General features: G+C 43.5%; 1 protein-coding gene across 1 annotated transcript in view; it reads right to left on the minus strand.

The window, feature by feature from the left end:
• Positions 1-2,312: 2,312 nt before the first annotated feature.
• The window catches only part of C4H4orf45 (chromosome 4 C4orf45 homolog), a 91,797-nt gene continuing 76,711 nt past the window's right edge, over positions 2,313-17,398 (minus strand). Inside the window, exon 4 of the mRNA XM_052178687.1 lies at positions 2,313-3,405. Coding sequence (XP_052034647.1) covers positions 2,313-3,405 — 1,093 coding nt within the window. The remainder of the gene's footprint in view (positions 3,406-17,398) is intronic.

Here is a 17,398-nt window from a genome sequence, read left to right on the forward strand (position 1 = left end):
AATCACTAACAGACTAGTGAATTTTCCATTGTTTTCATCCTCAGCCGCCTTTATGTCTAATGAGTAGCTCTTTAACATCAGTTGCATGTAGCCTAAAAGTTCTTTATGGTGAGGACATTCATTTGTTCAACAGACATACACATCCAACTGCATTTGTTCCTCACAGCATGCCCCGGAACCCCAGTTATCAGTCATATGTCTCCTGTCCTGTCTCTTCTGACCTGGGAAGATGGAAGCTGTGGCTGTCTCCTGAGTTCTCAGGCCTAGCAGGCACCTGGTGCACACTCAGCACTCGGCCACTTCTTTTTCATTCTGATGTTTCTTTTTAAAATTGTTTTTGCATTTAAGTGTGTGTACGTGTGTAAAATGTGTGTGAGAATACATGACATGGCTCATGTATGGAGATCAATGCAGGAAGGTAGTTTTCTCCTTCCACTCTGTGGGTCCTAGGAATTAAAGTCAATTCCTGAAGGTTGGTTGCGAGCACCTTCTCTCACTGAGCCATCTACATGGCCCCTTGGCCAATTTTTGAAAGTGTAAACCAACACCAACAATCTGTGTGGCTTTGCAACAAGGCCGTCCTTCCTCAGGAGATTGAGATGGGCCTCATACCAGATGAGCTTCCAGAGAAAACTTTCTTGGACACTTACCTGGAGAGAGGTAAGGATGGGAGCAGGAGGCACGAAGAACAGAGGAGGAGGCTTTTAGGTTAGAGACCCAAAGGGTCAAAGTAAGAATAGATGATGTCGCCCTCAAAAACTTGGAGAACTTTTAGTAAAATGACATGGAGTGTGTGTGTGTGTGTGTGTGTGTGTGTGTGTGTGTGTGTGTGTATCTCACATACAAATGAGCAAGACTGGACTTAGTTCTGGATAAAGGGCTTCCTAGATATTTACATTTATGCCCATAGACCTGCACTGCTCTCAGCGTAGGCCAGAGAAGCGTCCTTTAGCAGTGGACAGTGGTCAGTGGAGAGCGCTGAGAGTAAGAGACCCGGAGCTCGGCCCTGAAAGGGACATCTCTACTCCATGGTAACTCTCCATCACTATCAAGGCTCAGGGAATATCATAGAAGAGGAGGTAGAAAAAAATGTAAGAGCCGGAGGTGGAGACGAATGCCGGGAGCCATCTTCTGGACATGCTGTGGCTATTGCATCCCTGACCTCACAGCAGCTGTGGTTACCTACACAGGACTCACACAAGACCAAGCTCCATCCTCCCCCCACCCTGGCCCCCCCAAATCCCAGCGTACATGGAGTAGATGATCTCCAGGCCCCATCACTCACTGAGGAGCTGCTAGCAGTTGACAGTTGCTAGGGAAGGGAGAATCATTCTTTTATGAGGGTGTTCTCAATGGTAGGATTCCCATGCACATATGAGCAACACTGGACTTAGTGAATTATTAGGGAAAATAAAAGATGTAAGTTGGGGGGAGGGAATTGAAGAGGATATAGGAGGTGTGTTAGGATTCTAAGCTCCATCCCCGTTACCTGGCAACAGCCAGGCATGCCCCTCCCCACAGTTACCTGGCAACAGCCAGGTAGGTCTGGCCCACTATAAAAGGGGCTGCTTGCCTCTCCTCTCTCTCTCATCCTCTTGTTCTCTTGTTCTCTCTTGCCCTCTTGGGCTCTTCCCTTCCCCCTTCCCCTCCCCCTCTCTCCATGTGGTCATGACCAACCTCTGCTTCTCTATTCTCTTCTTCTCTCTGCCTTTCTCTGCCTCTACTACCCTCTTAACTCCGCTCCCCAAGCCCTGAACAAACTGTTCTGTGCCATAACATGGTGTGTGTGATCCCTCAGGGGGAAGGGATGTCTCAGTGTGGGCCCGCTGAGGCGCCCTCTTCCCCCACACCTCAACACACCCCACAGAACATATCTTAATAGCCCTTTCTTTTTTTATGATCACAACAAGGTGGAGGGTGAAAATTCAGTCGATATGATCATCTTTTATTGTGTACATGTATGGAATTCTCAAAAATAAAGAACAAAATGTTAAAAAGAAATAATCATTGTATTAGAAAAAAATGGGGCAGAAGCTGGTGAGAAAGCTGGACAGGCTGGTGGGCACCAGGATGGTAGACGAATAAACGAGCCCTGCAGACAGGGGAAGGGCAGAAAAGTGCGGCAGGGCATATGCTGTGGGAAGAGGCCGAACTGGTCCTTGATGTCACTGAGGGCCATGTGTGGGTCATTGGTCCTAATGTGGCCAGGGGCCGGGTTGATGTCTGTGGCCGGGGTTGATGTCTATGGTCAGGGGCCGGGTTAATGTCTGTGGCCAGGGGCCATGGGTTTATGTCTGTGAACTTTATACTACTTAACTCCATGCAGATCTCCTCAATCTATGCTTCAGCCTGAAGCCGGGTTGATATCCCTGGGCTGGGCTGCCATCTGAGGCCACGGTGCTGTCCATGGCCCCATCTGCATTGTACTTCATGGTACTGCATCTGGGATCCTTGTTGTCTGTGTTTAGGTGTGTTTTACTGCCTGCTGTCATGCAGATATCTGTAGCCTGTGGTGCCACCGGAAGCCTTGTCTGTGGGCTGCGCTGCTTCTGGGGACCATACCAATCTGAGTATCCTCTGCCACCACCTGAACCCACGTTGATATCTGGGCTCAGGCTGCTACTGAGGGCTATGTCTGGGTCTGTGGTTCTACTATAGCCAGAGTCTGTGTTGATATCTGTGGAGCATGGCAACAACTGAAGGCCATGTGGATGCCTGTGGTCTATGCTGGAGCTTGAAGCCAAGTTGCTGTCCCTGGGTCGTGCTACAGCTGGGGGCCATATTGATGTGAGTGGCCTGCGCAGCCTATGTGGACCATACCAATCTGAGTACCCTCTGTGGCCACGTGAAACCATGTTTATATCTGGGACTATGATGCTACTGAGGGTCACGTCTGGGTCTGTGGTCCGACTGTAGTCAGAGTCTGTGATGTCTGTGGAGCATGGTAATAACTGAAAAGCATGTGGATATCCTGAAATCATGCTGATGCCCCTGGGTCGTGGTGCAGTTGGAGGCCATATTGCTGTGAGTGGCCTGCACTGCCTGCGGGGGCTATACCAATCTGAGTAGTCTGTGCTGTCACCTGAAGACATGTAATCGTGGCCTGTGCTGCTACTGGGGGCCCTGTCTGGGTCTGTGGTCCTACTCCCCCCAGAGTCTGCGTTAACATCTGGGGGGGATAACTGAAGGCCGTGGTCTGCGCTGCCACCTGAAGCCACGTTGGTGTCCTCGGGTTGTGCTGCAGTTTGGGGCAATATTGTGAGTGGCCTGATCTGTCCCCTGAGGTCTTGCTGATGTCCGAGGTCTGGGCTGCCTCCGAGGTCCTTGTCTGGGTCGGAGATCTTCCTGCCGGCTGTGTTCGCCACCAGAAACCATGAGGGAGCCCATGGTCCGTGTTCCATCTGACTGTAAAGAGCAAGGAAGCTGCTTTGGCAGTGATATTGATGACTGCAGACTCACAACTCGAAGAGAGGTGCGTGGAAGGGCTTCCGTGACAACCTCTACCCTTCCCACGCCCATCCCTCGAAAGGTAACAGCCTAAATCGGAAGCCATCACAGAGGACTCCTAAACATTGCAGATAAGGATGCTAAAGGGGCAGTGTGCTGGTGAAGGACTAGATTTTCTTTAGGGGGCGGGGCACTGGTAGTTTGACCGTGCTCCAGAAAGTATATGGAAAACACAAATTGGACTTGTTTTTGTTGTTGTTGTTGGGGGGAGGTCATCAGGGGCAGGTAGCAGACATGGAAGGAGTGGGAAGTGAGTATGATCCGGGTGTGTGATGTAAAATTCCCAAAGAATCAATACAAATAATATTAAAAAAAAAAAAAAAAGAAAGAAAAAGGAAAAAAATGGCAGAATTTTGCCACTTTCTGTTTCTGGAATTCTCTTCAATGCCCCAGACACTGACAACTTTAAAAATAGAAAGCTGTCAAAATTTATGGATGCTTTGAGAAAAATAACTCCACAAAACAAGCACACAGTTATCTACCAACACGGTTTTAAATAGTGGCTGCCATTAAGTGTGCTAGTTAACAACTGGCTTTGGCAGGATTTAAGAATAACAGTCACTTTTCAACCCGGCATCCAGCTAATGCTAAATAAAGGAACACCATACACCTGTCTGAAGAAACAGAAAGCCCTCCTTATTCAGGCCTGAGAACGTTTCCTTGGCACTGAAGATCCTGGTTCTAGCTGGAAATTTTCTTCAATTTAGGAGTCCCAGTGATTACAGCTCTGACTATTGCTGTTTTCCCATACTATAATTATTTTTGCCAAGCAAAATATTTGTACATGTTCTTAAAATGGTGCTTTTCCCCCATTTCTTTTACAAAGGAATTTAAATACAGCGTGCATCTAAGTGCACTAAAACACACCCCCCTCTGCTACCTTCCCAGCATTCTTCCTCCAAAGCTATGTTAAGCCTCTTGTCTTGGGCATCCCACTCTGCCTGCCCAGTCTACACTGATGCTTCTCTGGGCCCTGGGCTGCCTAGGGCAGGTAGCACTCTCCCCTTCACTTCCTGAGGGGTAATGGTTGATCATAACTCTTAGTTTGACAGGTTTGGAAATGCCCACATGCTCTCTCCTCTCGTGATCACTGGCTGAACATGGCGTTCTACCCTGCATGCCATTCTCTCCTTGTAGGGCCATACTGCGGATGGGGTGGGGGCACGCTGCGCTGACAGCTCCCAGTCCTGACTCCTGGAGGCGCCTGCTGTCTTCCGGATGGCTCCTGCCCTCTCCTCATGCTCAGGACGGTTCTCAGTGACCCCACAGCACGGCTCAAGTCAGTCACATTTAATGAATGGTTTCAATCTGGAAATCATCCATTCCCTTAAAGGACATTTTCTTGAATTACTGTTTTTCTCTTTTCTACTTCTCCTGGTCTCTTTCTGGACTTTTTATTCATCGGGTATTAGAAAATTTAATTTTTATATGTTTTCCTTATTTGTTTTTTTTTTTTAATCTGTTAGAGGTTTTTGTGTACTTTTGGGGGGGAATCAACTCAGCTACATAGTGTGGATTTTTATGCTATAGCTACTCTTTGTACTGATTGTTTTCATCAATAAGGCTTTTAAAATATTTTTCATATATTCTTTAAACAATTTCATACATGCACACAATGTATTTTCATTCCAGTATCCTCATTTTTTCCCTTCTGACTTCCTCAAGACCTCAATGGATCTCCTTCTACCATCCACCAATCCATTCTTATGTCCTCCTGCCAAAATGTTGACATATTGTTGGCTGGCTCTTGTGTTGGTGACCATAATTGTAGCAAGTTCATGAGTTCAACAGCTATATCATGTCCAGAAGATAGCATTTCACAGAACCTCTCCCCATCTTCCCACTCTTAAATTCTTTCTACTTCCTCTTTATTGAAATTCCTTGAACCTTGGGGGAAGAGTTGAACCAGGTGTTCTCTGCAGGGCTGAGAACATTCAGCAGTCACTTATTCCCAGCCATTTGACCAGCTGTGGGTTGCTGCGTTAACCGCTGCCCACTATAGAAAGGAGCTATCTGGACAAGGTTGACAGCAGCATTAATCTGGGGGTAATAATATTTAGAAGGCAGTTGAAAAACACGTCTATTTAGCAACAAAGTAGTTTACCCACCCCTAACACCTGTCTTCTCCTGTGCTTTGGTCTTTTAGGCAGGTTTACCAAGTATGAATTCCTTCCTATGGAATAGGCCTCAGATCCAATGAGAAAGTAGGTGGTTGCCCCTATAAACTTCACTGTGACACACACACCTTCAGTGTGACAGGTCAGTGTGAGAGAATACCGAGGTCACCTCTGTGTGCACTAATGACTTTTCTCTCTTATGGCCTGTATGATACTTTCTAACATTACAAAAGCGGGCAGGAAGCTTTGAGGTCAGTTTCAGCTTGATTTCCCTATGTCTTGCAATGAAAATGTACTGTGTCTTTAGCAGTCTATTTGATAATGGCAAACAAAGAAGAGGAACAGCAATAGCCTGTATTGTTTGCGGAGCTTTGGGGGCCAACACACCACAATGAGGACTTTAATAGATGCATTTGATTTCTTATTTCAAAGCATTTCATTAACTGAGAAGTACTTATAAATCGAGTGCTTGATGTGCTAATTGTAGTTTCAGTTTATCCATTGTCCTGGAGACCTGTTCTTTGGTTTCCTCTTATGCCCTCAAGAGTGTTTTGGATGACAATTTTATGGTTACATCACCCACTGAGTCCTTGATGTATACCATTGTCTTAAGTGTTGTAGGTGTAACAATGCTGTCTATACCATAACCCTGAATAGGAGAGCCTGTCACCATCACTTTAAAGACTGGGAAAGTGAGGCCTTACTTAAATAATCCATCTCAAGTGTCATAGCCACTAGGCAGTGTATACCACTGAGTTAAATGTAAGGGAACTAGTGGAAAATCAAAATACCTCTATGTCTTAGTCTCACAGGGAGGGTGAACATGCAGCAAAGTGGAGTTAAAGAGAGAGGGCCACAGGGATTGCTACAGGATTTACAAAGGACAGATGATGTTGATTTTGCCTTTTGAAGCATGACTCGGGGGCTTCCAGAGACCTGGAGGCACTTCCCACTGTGTTCATATGCTGTTTCCCATGTGGCCGCCTCCTACTGGATTAAGCCACCATGATTGTGTTCCGTTTTCATTTCCTGTTACTATGATGCCAGGGCCATGCTTGGACTCCACTTTGGTGTCTTAATACCTGTTGCATAGAATATGCTCACTAGTGAAAGTGTGGGTGAATTCTTCATCACAGGATTAAATTGAGGACATGTGGGAGGTATTTTCAGAGATAGTTTGAAAGAGACTGTAAGCAGGTCAGAGAGCCTTTACAAAGAACTACAAATAAAAAATGACAACGACAGCAGGGTTGATGAGGAAGACCCACAGAGACCATGTGAGACGTGATGTTTGGGGCCCAGTGTTCTGTGTGGAACAGCTCTCTGACTGGGTGACAGGAATGGGTAAAAGTTTGATTGGTCAGTGAGTTAATCAATTGATTCTCACTACGGGTATGGGGACAATGAAGTGGAAGAGGAGTTGGAATCATTGACTCAGTGGGGTTATTTGAGATGAGAAGCTGGCTGCTTTGGACTCTGAAGATTGGACTTGTATATAAGCATCTCGGGTTTGCTGCTGATTGCTCAGGTAATGGAGAACATATAGTGGAGAAAGCAAATGCTGCGATCAATGAGTACTCAATGCTTTGGATGTGGAAAAGGACACATCCTGAAGGGATTGTTTTGGATTCAGAACAGAAAGAACTACAGGAACACTGTTCTTTCCCAAGCTTGGCTTCTGAACTCACGGAGCTTTAGAGAACCCACTGCTTTTCAGATGACTCATGCCCCGCTAACAACACAGTAATGCCAGCTACCAAAATAAGTGAGCTCATTCCAGAGAGCTACAAGAATTTTTCCCCAAGAAATGATGAATGTTCTACAATTTAATCACTTAAGAACCTTACTATAATCTGAATCTCTCTCCCTCTCCCTGTCCTGTGTGTGTGTGTGTGTGTGTGTGTGTGTGTGTGTGTGTGTGAGAGAGAGAGAGAGAGAGAGAGAGAGAGAGAGAGTCTGTCACTGGCCTACTTTGCCCATTAGGTTAAACTAGCTAACTGGCCAGGGAGCCTCAGTGATCTGCCTGTCTTTCCTTTAGTGCTACTGGGATTACAAGTATATGCCTGGCATCTCTCTCTCTCTCTCTCTCTCTCTCTCTCTCTCTCTTCTTTTTTAAATGTGGGTTCTAGGGATCAGATTTTTCATGCTTGTGAAGAAAGAATTTTATATCCTTGACTGTCTCTCAAGGGTCCACGTTTTGAAGGCTTGATAGAATCTTTAGGCCCACGGCCCCTCCTATGTCCCTCTGCTGTCCGGGTGTCATACAGGAGCAGTGCTCGTCTGTCCTCACCTCTTCTCCTCACACGCCCTCTCCCCTCTTCTCTCACCTACTCACCACAGTGTACTGGGTTATCATCCAAAGCAACAGGCTCAAGCAGACATGGACTGAAACCTTTGAAACTTTAAGCCAAAGCAGAGCTCCTCCTTGTAAGTTGATTTTCTTGAGCATTTTGTCACACTAATAGGAAGCTGAGTAATGTAAGCCTCTCATTTCAAAGATTATTGTTATTCCTATTCTCATAGGAAAACAAGAGAAAAAAGGAACTCCTAGCTAGCCTTCCCTTATTGGTTAAAAGCCGATAGGGAGGGATCTGTACAGCTACAGGCTTCGCTTGCCTCTTACAACACAGAACCCTGGCAATTCATCGTTTACCAGTCTAGTCTCTGATGACTTCTCTAATTGGAACATAAACTGTTCCCGTGTTTCATGTCTTGTGCCGTTTATGTTGACATTAGAAGTGCTGTGAGTTTATGCTGGAAATACCTAGCTGTTAGCAGAGGAGACTGTACGAAGATGAGTGGACCATGCAGTGGCCTAGCTGGGGAAATCTGGGCTATTTAAAGCAGGGGTATGCTTACTTTAATTTAGATGAAAAAGTAATGAGCTAACTTCACACGGCATGACTGGGGTCACTGTCCATCCATGCCCAGAATGCTACATCTAACTATCAAGAGAAACTAGAGAGTAAAAAGCCTGGTGACAATGCTTAGATTCCAAGCACCTGGCACACATCGGGCTACCATCTCATATCTGCTGAAACACATCTTTGCTGTTCTGTAATAGTCAATAATTGTACAACATGACACATCATTGATTTAATGGCTTTCCATTCTCAAGAAGAAGAGACAGCATGTGTGGATGCTACACTATTTATACGAGAGTCTGACTTCAAGTAAGCTAGCATCTTAAAAGTATGCCTACAGATAGATGGAATCCTGCAATGTTCTCTGTTGAGTATCTCATCTCAGAAACAGTGGACTCTTGCCTCCATTGTGTCAATGGGAAAACATCCTTCAGTGCTGGGAACACCCTTTCGATCATCCTGCTACCACGCTACTTTTTCCAAGCCCACCGATAACTCCAGATGTTCGTCTGCTGTTGTTTTCCTTGCTTTCTGCTCACTGCTGTTGAAGGCTGAAGAATCCTCTTAGATTCTTCACTCCCGGCTGTCATCCTGTCATCTCAAGGAACCCAATGGAAGGCTCCCTTGCCTGCTTTCTGTCTTTCATGGAATCTGGCCCCTTGTGTGAGAAGCCTTTCTCACAAGGATCCATCCCTTCCCTCCCCATCTAGTCTGTGGCTCTTAGCTCTAGCTGCTTATCACAGGCAGGGAGGGAGATCTATTTAAAACACCCAAGCCCAGATCCCAGCCTAGATCAATGCAAACAGTTGACTTAGACTGAAAGATTATCTTGATGTTTCCATTTTTTCACCAGCAACCTCTGGTAACATTACCATTGCTCTAGGAAATTACGGCATGTATGCACTTAGCTGTCATTTTGGAGATATTTTCCCCCTCTTCATTAGTCTGTATGGTCTATTTTCTCTAAAAGCTCAACTGAGTCTGAGCTCTCTAGATTTAGAAGCTCTTCAATTTAGAAGAAAAAAATAAAGAGCTAACCTCACTCTGCGTGACTGTGCTCACTCTCCATCCACACCCAGAATGCTTACATCTGACTGGCAAGAGAAACTAGAGAGCAAGAAGTGTATATACCAGGCTTTATTTATTTTGACTCGTCTGAAGATCCAAGGTAGGTCTGTACAAATAAGATGTCTCTTAGCCAAACAGGTCACAACTGTTCCTGTCACCTACATCCATTCTTCACACAGCATTCCAACTTTTTAAGAGTGACCTCAGCAAAGGGATATGGATCGTGTTCCTTCTGACTTAAACCTTCCCAGTGAGCTCTCTTTGTTCTAAGATTAAAAGCTATACTCTCCAAACAGGTCTACAAGTTTCCAGCAAGTTTAACCCCTTGTCTCCCCACTCTCCCAGGACGTTCTGTGATGCAGACATAGACCCTAGTTTGATGTGCTTCTTCTGCCTGGCTCAAGTGGCTCCTGATGCCAGGATGAACTCCTTCTCCTCTTTTCAGTGATAACAGACTAAATTCATACTTGTACATACACTTATGAATGAGAGGAGATAAGCTATAACAAGCCAAGTCTATTGAAAAACATGCTTAGATTAACCAACATGAACTTTATCCAAAGTAGTATTAGTTCACTTCCTCAGAAATCAGGTTCTAGCTGAAAGGTCCTCATAGATATGTTTTGTCATGAACTGTTGTATCACAAACTGGATGAAGCAGGGTGTGATATAATGTTTTTTTTTTTTTTTTTTGAGAACGCCTGTCCTATAGCCCAAACTGGCCTTCAATCTATGTAGCCAAGAGTGACCTTGACTTCCTGATCCTCCCTCTACTTAGATGCTGGTATTTCAGACAAGTACTGCCATGCCTGGCCCTGGCATAGTAACCTTTCTCCCCCTCCCTAACCTACTTGGCTTCTTTAAAATACAGTGTCTTGCTAGTCAACATTTTGTTCACTTGGTACTTGCTAGATAGCCCAAGCTGACCTTAAACTAGTATGACCTGGGACTAGGGAGATGGCTTAGTGGTTAAGAGTACTGGCTTCTCTTCTAGAGGATCCAGGTTTAATTCTCAGCACCTAGATAACAGATCACAATTTTCAGTTACTCCCATTCTGTATCACATGCAGGGTTCTGGTTTCATCAGGTACTAAGCATACACATGGTATCTAGATAAACATGCAAAACAAGTAGGGTTAAAAAAGTATTTAAAGAAAACTAAAAAGTATGTGAGTTCCCTAGAACTCATACATGCACACATACACCCAAAAAAGCATGAATGTTGCATAGTTTTTTAAAAGCCATATAGTTGTGTACTATTGTGAAACAACCAGATTTTCGACTGGAGAATCACTAAATTTGAGTGCTGCTGCTGTCTGAGAAGAATAGAGCATGGAAAGTGGTTGGGAGACTGAATACTACCTAGCCCAGAAAAGAGAGGCCCTCAATCCAGAAAAAAACCCACAATAACAACAACAACAACAACAAAAACCCACAGCAGTTGGACATCTCTGTACCCACTGGACTTTAGAACCCTAGCTAAACTATTTTGACAACTCAAGAGTGAGGTAGAAAGGTTTCTAAGCAGTACAAGTGTGTTTAGAGTCACAAGACAAAAACATCTTCGAAAGCACCTGTGTCTGACTTGTTAGAATTAGGACCCCCATGAGAGGCTATAGAAGAATATAGAACCTACCCATATTTAATGAAATTTCATCTTCTCTAACTTTCTGGTTATGGTCCAACTTGTTAATTTGCATTTGTTATGGTTTGAAATGAATGGGCTCCTAAGACCCATATGTTAAAGGTTTGGCCCCAGTCTGTAGGATGGCAGAGCTTCTATGGTATTGGGAGTATATATCACCCAGTGGTATAAAGTGTGGTCATGGTTAAGCCCCTGAATTTGGTCTGTAGGATTTCTGAAAGGGAGGAAAAGGAGGGAGAGGAAGAGAGGGAAGAAGAGAGGGAAGAGAAGGAAGAAGAAAGAGAAGAGGAGGTGCGGAGAAGGAGGAAGAGAAAAGAAGAAAGAATACTTAGAACCTTGTGAGAGGTCTGGTCATTGGGAATATGCCTAACTAAACCTTAGACCCTAGTTCTTTCTTGTATCTCTCATAGGGATATGCTCTACTATGGGATTTTTACCATAATGTACAGCTTGGCCTAAAGGCAGCAAAGCTAACTGATCATATACTAGAATCTTCAATACTCAGAGCCAGAACGAGTCTTTTCTCTCGGTAATTTGATTATTTCTCAGAAACAGAGACCTGACTAAGCCATTGTTCACACACACAAACCGATTTTGGTATTTTCCTTCTTAAATGTATGTTCAGATTCTGAACTTAATTAATTAATTAAATCCTAAGTACAAGGATTTTTTTTTCATAGACATTTTGCATCCTTATGACTTGGTATAATGTATACAATGTTCCCTAGAGACCAGTTAGGAGCACACAGGGCCTAAGATCAGTGGAGCAGCCTGGACGGAAGTCTTCCCGCCTGCCACCATTTGCACAGGGGAGCCTGGGAAACTCCACAGTCTTCTGTGCATAGCCTGCCAGGAGAGAGATCTCCCAGCAGTGCTTTCACTTTTGAGCTCAGAGGAAGGAGTAAGGACACAGGTTTATAGGCCCACAGGAGGAACAAACTCCAGCCAGAGACAACAATACCAACTAACACCAGATGGCAAAAGGCAAGCACAAAAACCCTACCAACAGAAACCAAGGCCATATGGCAACATCAGAACCCAGTTCTCCCACCACAGCAAGTCCCGGATATCCCAACACACAGGAAAAGCAAGAGTTGGTTTTAAAATCGTATCTCATGATGCTGACAGAGGGGCTTCAAATCCAGGAGACCAAGCAGTGCAGGAAGCCAGCTGTACACCCAGGGGCCAGCTAGGAGGAGGCAGCTTGCACTGGTGGGTCTGGTCCTGCTGAGTGGAGGATCCAGTCCAGAGGCCTCTGGCGGGAGCCTTTTGGTCTTCACCTCTGGATCGGGAACACCCTTGGCCATGGCACCCCATCTCCAGGCAGTGCAGGAGGCCAGCTGTGCACCCGGAAGGCCAGCTGCAAGGAGGCAGCGTGCACTGGTGAGTCCAGCCCTGCAGAGCAAAGGATCCATTCCAGAGGCCTCTGGCCAGAGCCTTCCTGTCTCCGCCTCTGGATCGGGAACAGCCTGGGCTATCGTGCCCCATCTCCAAGCAGAGCAGGAAGCCAGCTGTACACCCACAGGCCAGCTAGGAGGAGGCAGCTTGCGCTGGTGAGTCTGGCCCTGCAGAGTGGAGGATCCAGTCCAGAGGCCTCTGGCAAGAGCCTTCCGGTCTCCATCTCTGGACTGGGAAAAGCCTTGGCCACAGTACCCCGTCTCCAAGCAGTGCAGGAAGCCAGCTATACACCCAGAGGCCAGCTAGGCAGAGGGAGCTTGCACTGGTGAGTCCAGCATTGACAACAAGACCAACTAACACCAGGGTGAACTAGATGGCAAAAGGCAAACATAGGAACGTTACTAACATAAATCAAGGCAATATGGCAGCATCTGAACCCAATTCTCCATTAACAACATGTCCTGGATACCCCAACACACCAGAAAAACAAGTGTTTGGATTTAAAAGTCACTGGTCATGATGCTGTTACAGGAACACATGAAGGACATAAGTAAATCTTTTAAAGAAATTCAGGAGAAAATGGATCAAAAGTTAGAAGCCCTTACAAGGGAAACACAAAATCATTGAAAGAAATTCAGGAGAATATGGGTCAAAAGATAGAAGCTAATAAGGAGGAAACACAAAAATCACTTAAAGAAATACAGGAGAACTTTGGTCAACAGGTTGAGGTCATGAAAGAGGAAACACAAACATCTCTTAAAGAATTACAGGAAAACACAAACACGCAAGTGAAGGAGCTGAGCAAAACAATCCGGGAGCTAAAAACAGAAGTAGAAACAACTAAGAAATCGCAAAGGGAGACAACTTTGGAGATAGAAAACCTTGGGAAGAAATCAGGGACCATAGACACAAATATCAACAACAGAATACAAGAGACAGAAGAAAGAATCTCAGATGCCGAAGATACCATAGAAATCATGGACTCAACAGTCAAAGAAAATGCAAAATGCAAAAAGCTTGTAACCCAAAACATCCAGGAAATCCAGGACACAATGAGAAGGTCAACCCTAAGGATTATAGGTATAGATGAGAGTGAAGATTTACAACGTAAAGGGCCAGCAAATATCTTCAATAAAATTATGGAAGAAAACTTCCCTATCCTAAAGAGAGAGATGCCCATGAATATACAAGAAGCCTACAGAACTTCAGACTGGACCAGAACAGAAAATCCTCCTGGAACATAATAATCAAAACCCCAAATATACTAAACAAAGAATATTAAAGGCAGTAAGAGAAAAATGCCAAGTAACATATAAAGGAAGACCTATCAGAATCATACCAGATTTCTCAACAGGGATTATGAAAGCTAGAAGATCCTGGGAAGATCTCATGCAGACTCTAAGAGAATACAAATACCAGCCCAGGCTACTATACCCAGAAAAACTCTCAATCACCATAGATGGAGAAACCAAGATATTCCATGACAAAACCAAGTTTACCCAACATCTTTCCACAAACCCAGCCCTACAAAGGATAATCGGAGAAAAACACCAATACAAGGAGGGAAACTTCACCCTGGAAAAATCAAGATAGTAACCTTTCATTAAACCCAAAAGAAGATAACCAATCAATTATAAAAAATAACATAAAAAATGACAGGAAGTAATAATCACTATTCCTTAATATCTCTTAGCATCAATGGACTCAATTCCTCAATAAAAAGACATAGACTAATAGACTGGATATGTAAACAGGACTCTATATTTTGCTGCATACAGGAAACACACCTCAGTGTCAAAGACAAATACTACCTTAGAGTAAAATGCTTGAAGACAATTTTACAAGCAAATCGTCTCAGGAAACAAGTCGGAGTAGCCATTCTAATTTCAGATAAAATTGACTTTCAACCTAAAGTCATCAAAAGAGACACTGGGGGACACTTCTTGCTGGTCAAAGGAAAAATACACCAAGAAGAACTCTCAATCCTGAACATCTATGCTCCAAATGCAAGGGTACCCTCATTTATAAAAGAAACTTTACTAAAGCTCAGAGCACACATTGCACCTAACACAGTAAATGTGGGTGACTTCAACACTGCACTTTCCTCAATGACCAATCAGGAAAACAGAAACTAAACATGGACCCAGTTAAAGTAGTTGAAGCTTTGGACCAATTAGATTAAACAGATTATATATATATATAACATTTCATCCTAAAGCAAAAGAATATACCTTTTTCTCAGCACCTTGTGGTACCTTCTCCAAAATCGATCATATAATTGGTCACAGACAAACCTCAACAAATATAAGAAGATCAAAATAATCCCATGCCTCCTATCAGATCACTATGGAGTAAAAATGGTCTTCAATAGCAACAAAAACAACAGAAATCCCACATACACATGGAAACTGAACAATACTCAATGATACCTTGGTCAATGAAGAAATAAAGAAAGAAATCAAAGACTTTTTAGAATTTAATGAAAATGAAGACACAACATACCCAAATCTATGGGACACAATGAAAGCAGTGCTAAGAGGAAAACTCATAGCTCTGAGTGCCTCCAAAAAGAAAATGGAGAGAGCATACACTAGCAGCTTAACGACACACCTGAAAGCCCTGGAACAAAAAGAAGCTAATTCACCCAGGAGGAGTAGAAGGCAGGAAATCATCAAATTCAGGGCTGAAATCAATCAAGTAGAAACAAAGAGAACCATACAAAGAATCAACAAAACCAGGAGCTGGTTCTTTGAGAAAATCAACAAGATAGATAAACCCTTAGCCAAACTAACCAAAGGGCACAGAAACAGTATCCAGATTAACAAAATTAGAAATGAAAAGGGAGATATAACAACAGAAACTGAGGAAATTCAAAAAATCATCAGATCCTACTACAAAAACTCAACACAACTGAAGAATCTGGAGGAAATGGACAGTTTCCTAGACAGCTATCAAACACCAAAATTAAATCAGGATCAAATAGATCATCTAAACAGTCCCATAACCCCTAAAGAAATAAAAGGGGTCATAGAAAGCTTCCCAACCAAAAAAAGCATGGGTCCAGATGGCTTCAGTACAGAATTCTATCAGACCTTCAAAGAAGACCTAACACCAATACTCTTCAAACTATTCCACAAAATAGAAACAGAAGGAACACTGCCCAACTCGTTCTACAAAGCCACAATTACATTGATACCAAAACCACACAAAATCCAACAAAGAAAGAGAACCTCAGGCCAATTTCCCTTATGAATATCGATGCAAAAAATACTAAATAAAATTCTTGCCAACGGAATCCAAGAACACATCAAACACGATCATCCACCATGATCAAGTAGGCTTCATCCCAGGGATGCAGGGATGGTTCAATGTAAGGAAATCCATCAATGCAATCCACTACATAAACAAACTCAGGCAAAACCCACATGATCATTTCATTAGATGCTGAAAAAGCATTTGACAAAATTCAGCATCCTTTCATGCTAAAAGTCTTGTAAAGAACAGGAATTAAAGGTCCATACCTAAACATAGTTAAAGCAATATACGGCAAACCAGTAGCCAACATCAAACTAAATGGAGAGAAATTTGAAGCAATCCCACTAAAATCAGGGACTAGACCAGGCTGCCCTCTCTCTCCATATCTTTTCAATATAGTACTTGAAGTTCTAGCTAGAGCAATTAGACAACATAAGGAGGTCAAAGGGATACAAATTGGAAAGGAAAAAGTCAAATTATCACTATTTGCAAATGATATAATAGTATACTTACCCAAAAAAACTCCACTAGAGAACTCCTACAGCTGATAAACAACTTCAGCAAAGTGGCTGGTTATAAAATCAACTCAAGCAAATCAGTTGCCTTCCTATACTCAAAGGATAAGGAGGCTGAGAAAGAAATTAGGGAAATGACACCCTCCACAATAGCCACAAACAATATAAAGTATCTTGGTGTGACTCTAACCAAGCAAGTGAAAGATCTATAGAACAAGAACTTCAGGTCTCTGAAGAAGGAAATCAAAGAAGACCTCGAAAATTGAAAAATCTGCCATGCTCGTGGATTGGCAGGATTAATATAGTTTAAATGGCCATCTTGCCAAAAGCAATATACAGATTCAACGCAATCCCCATCAAAATCCCAACTCAGTTCTTCACAGCAATTCTCAAATTCATCTGGAATAACAAAAAACACAGGATAGCTAAAACTATTCTCAACAGTAAAAGAACTTCTGGGGGAATCAGTATCACAGACCTCAAGCAATACTATAAGGCAATAGTGGTAAAAACTGCATGGTATTGGTACCATGATAGGCAAGCCGTCCAATGGAATAGAATTGAAGACCCCAAAATTAATCCACACACCTATGGTCACTTGATCTTCGACAAAGGAGCAGAAAACATCCAGTGGAAAAAAGATAGCCTTTTCAAAAATGGTGCTGGTTCAACTGGAGGTCAGCATGCAGAAGAATGCGAATTGATCTATTCTTATCCCCTTGTACTAAGCTCAACTCCAAGTGGATCAAGGACCTCCATGTAAAACCAGACACACTGAAACTGATAGAAAAGAAACTGCTGAAAACCCTTGAGGACATGGGCACAGGGGAAAAGTTCCTGAACAGAACACCAATAGCTTATGCTCTAAGATCAAGAATTGACAAATGGGACCTCATAAAATTACAAAGTTTCTGTAAGACAGAGGACACTATCAAAAGGACAAAATGGCAACCAACAAATGGGAAAAGATCTTCACTAACCCTACATCCAATAGAGGGCTAATATACAATATATACAAAGACCTCAACA

This window comes from Apodemus sylvaticus, chromosome 4, assembly GCF_947179515.1.
Source record: "Apodemus sylvaticus chromosome 4, mApoSyl1.1, whole genome shotgun sequence".
Lineage (NCBI taxonomy): Eukaryota > Metazoa > Chordata > Mammalia > Rodentia > Muridae > Apodemus > Apodemus sylvaticus.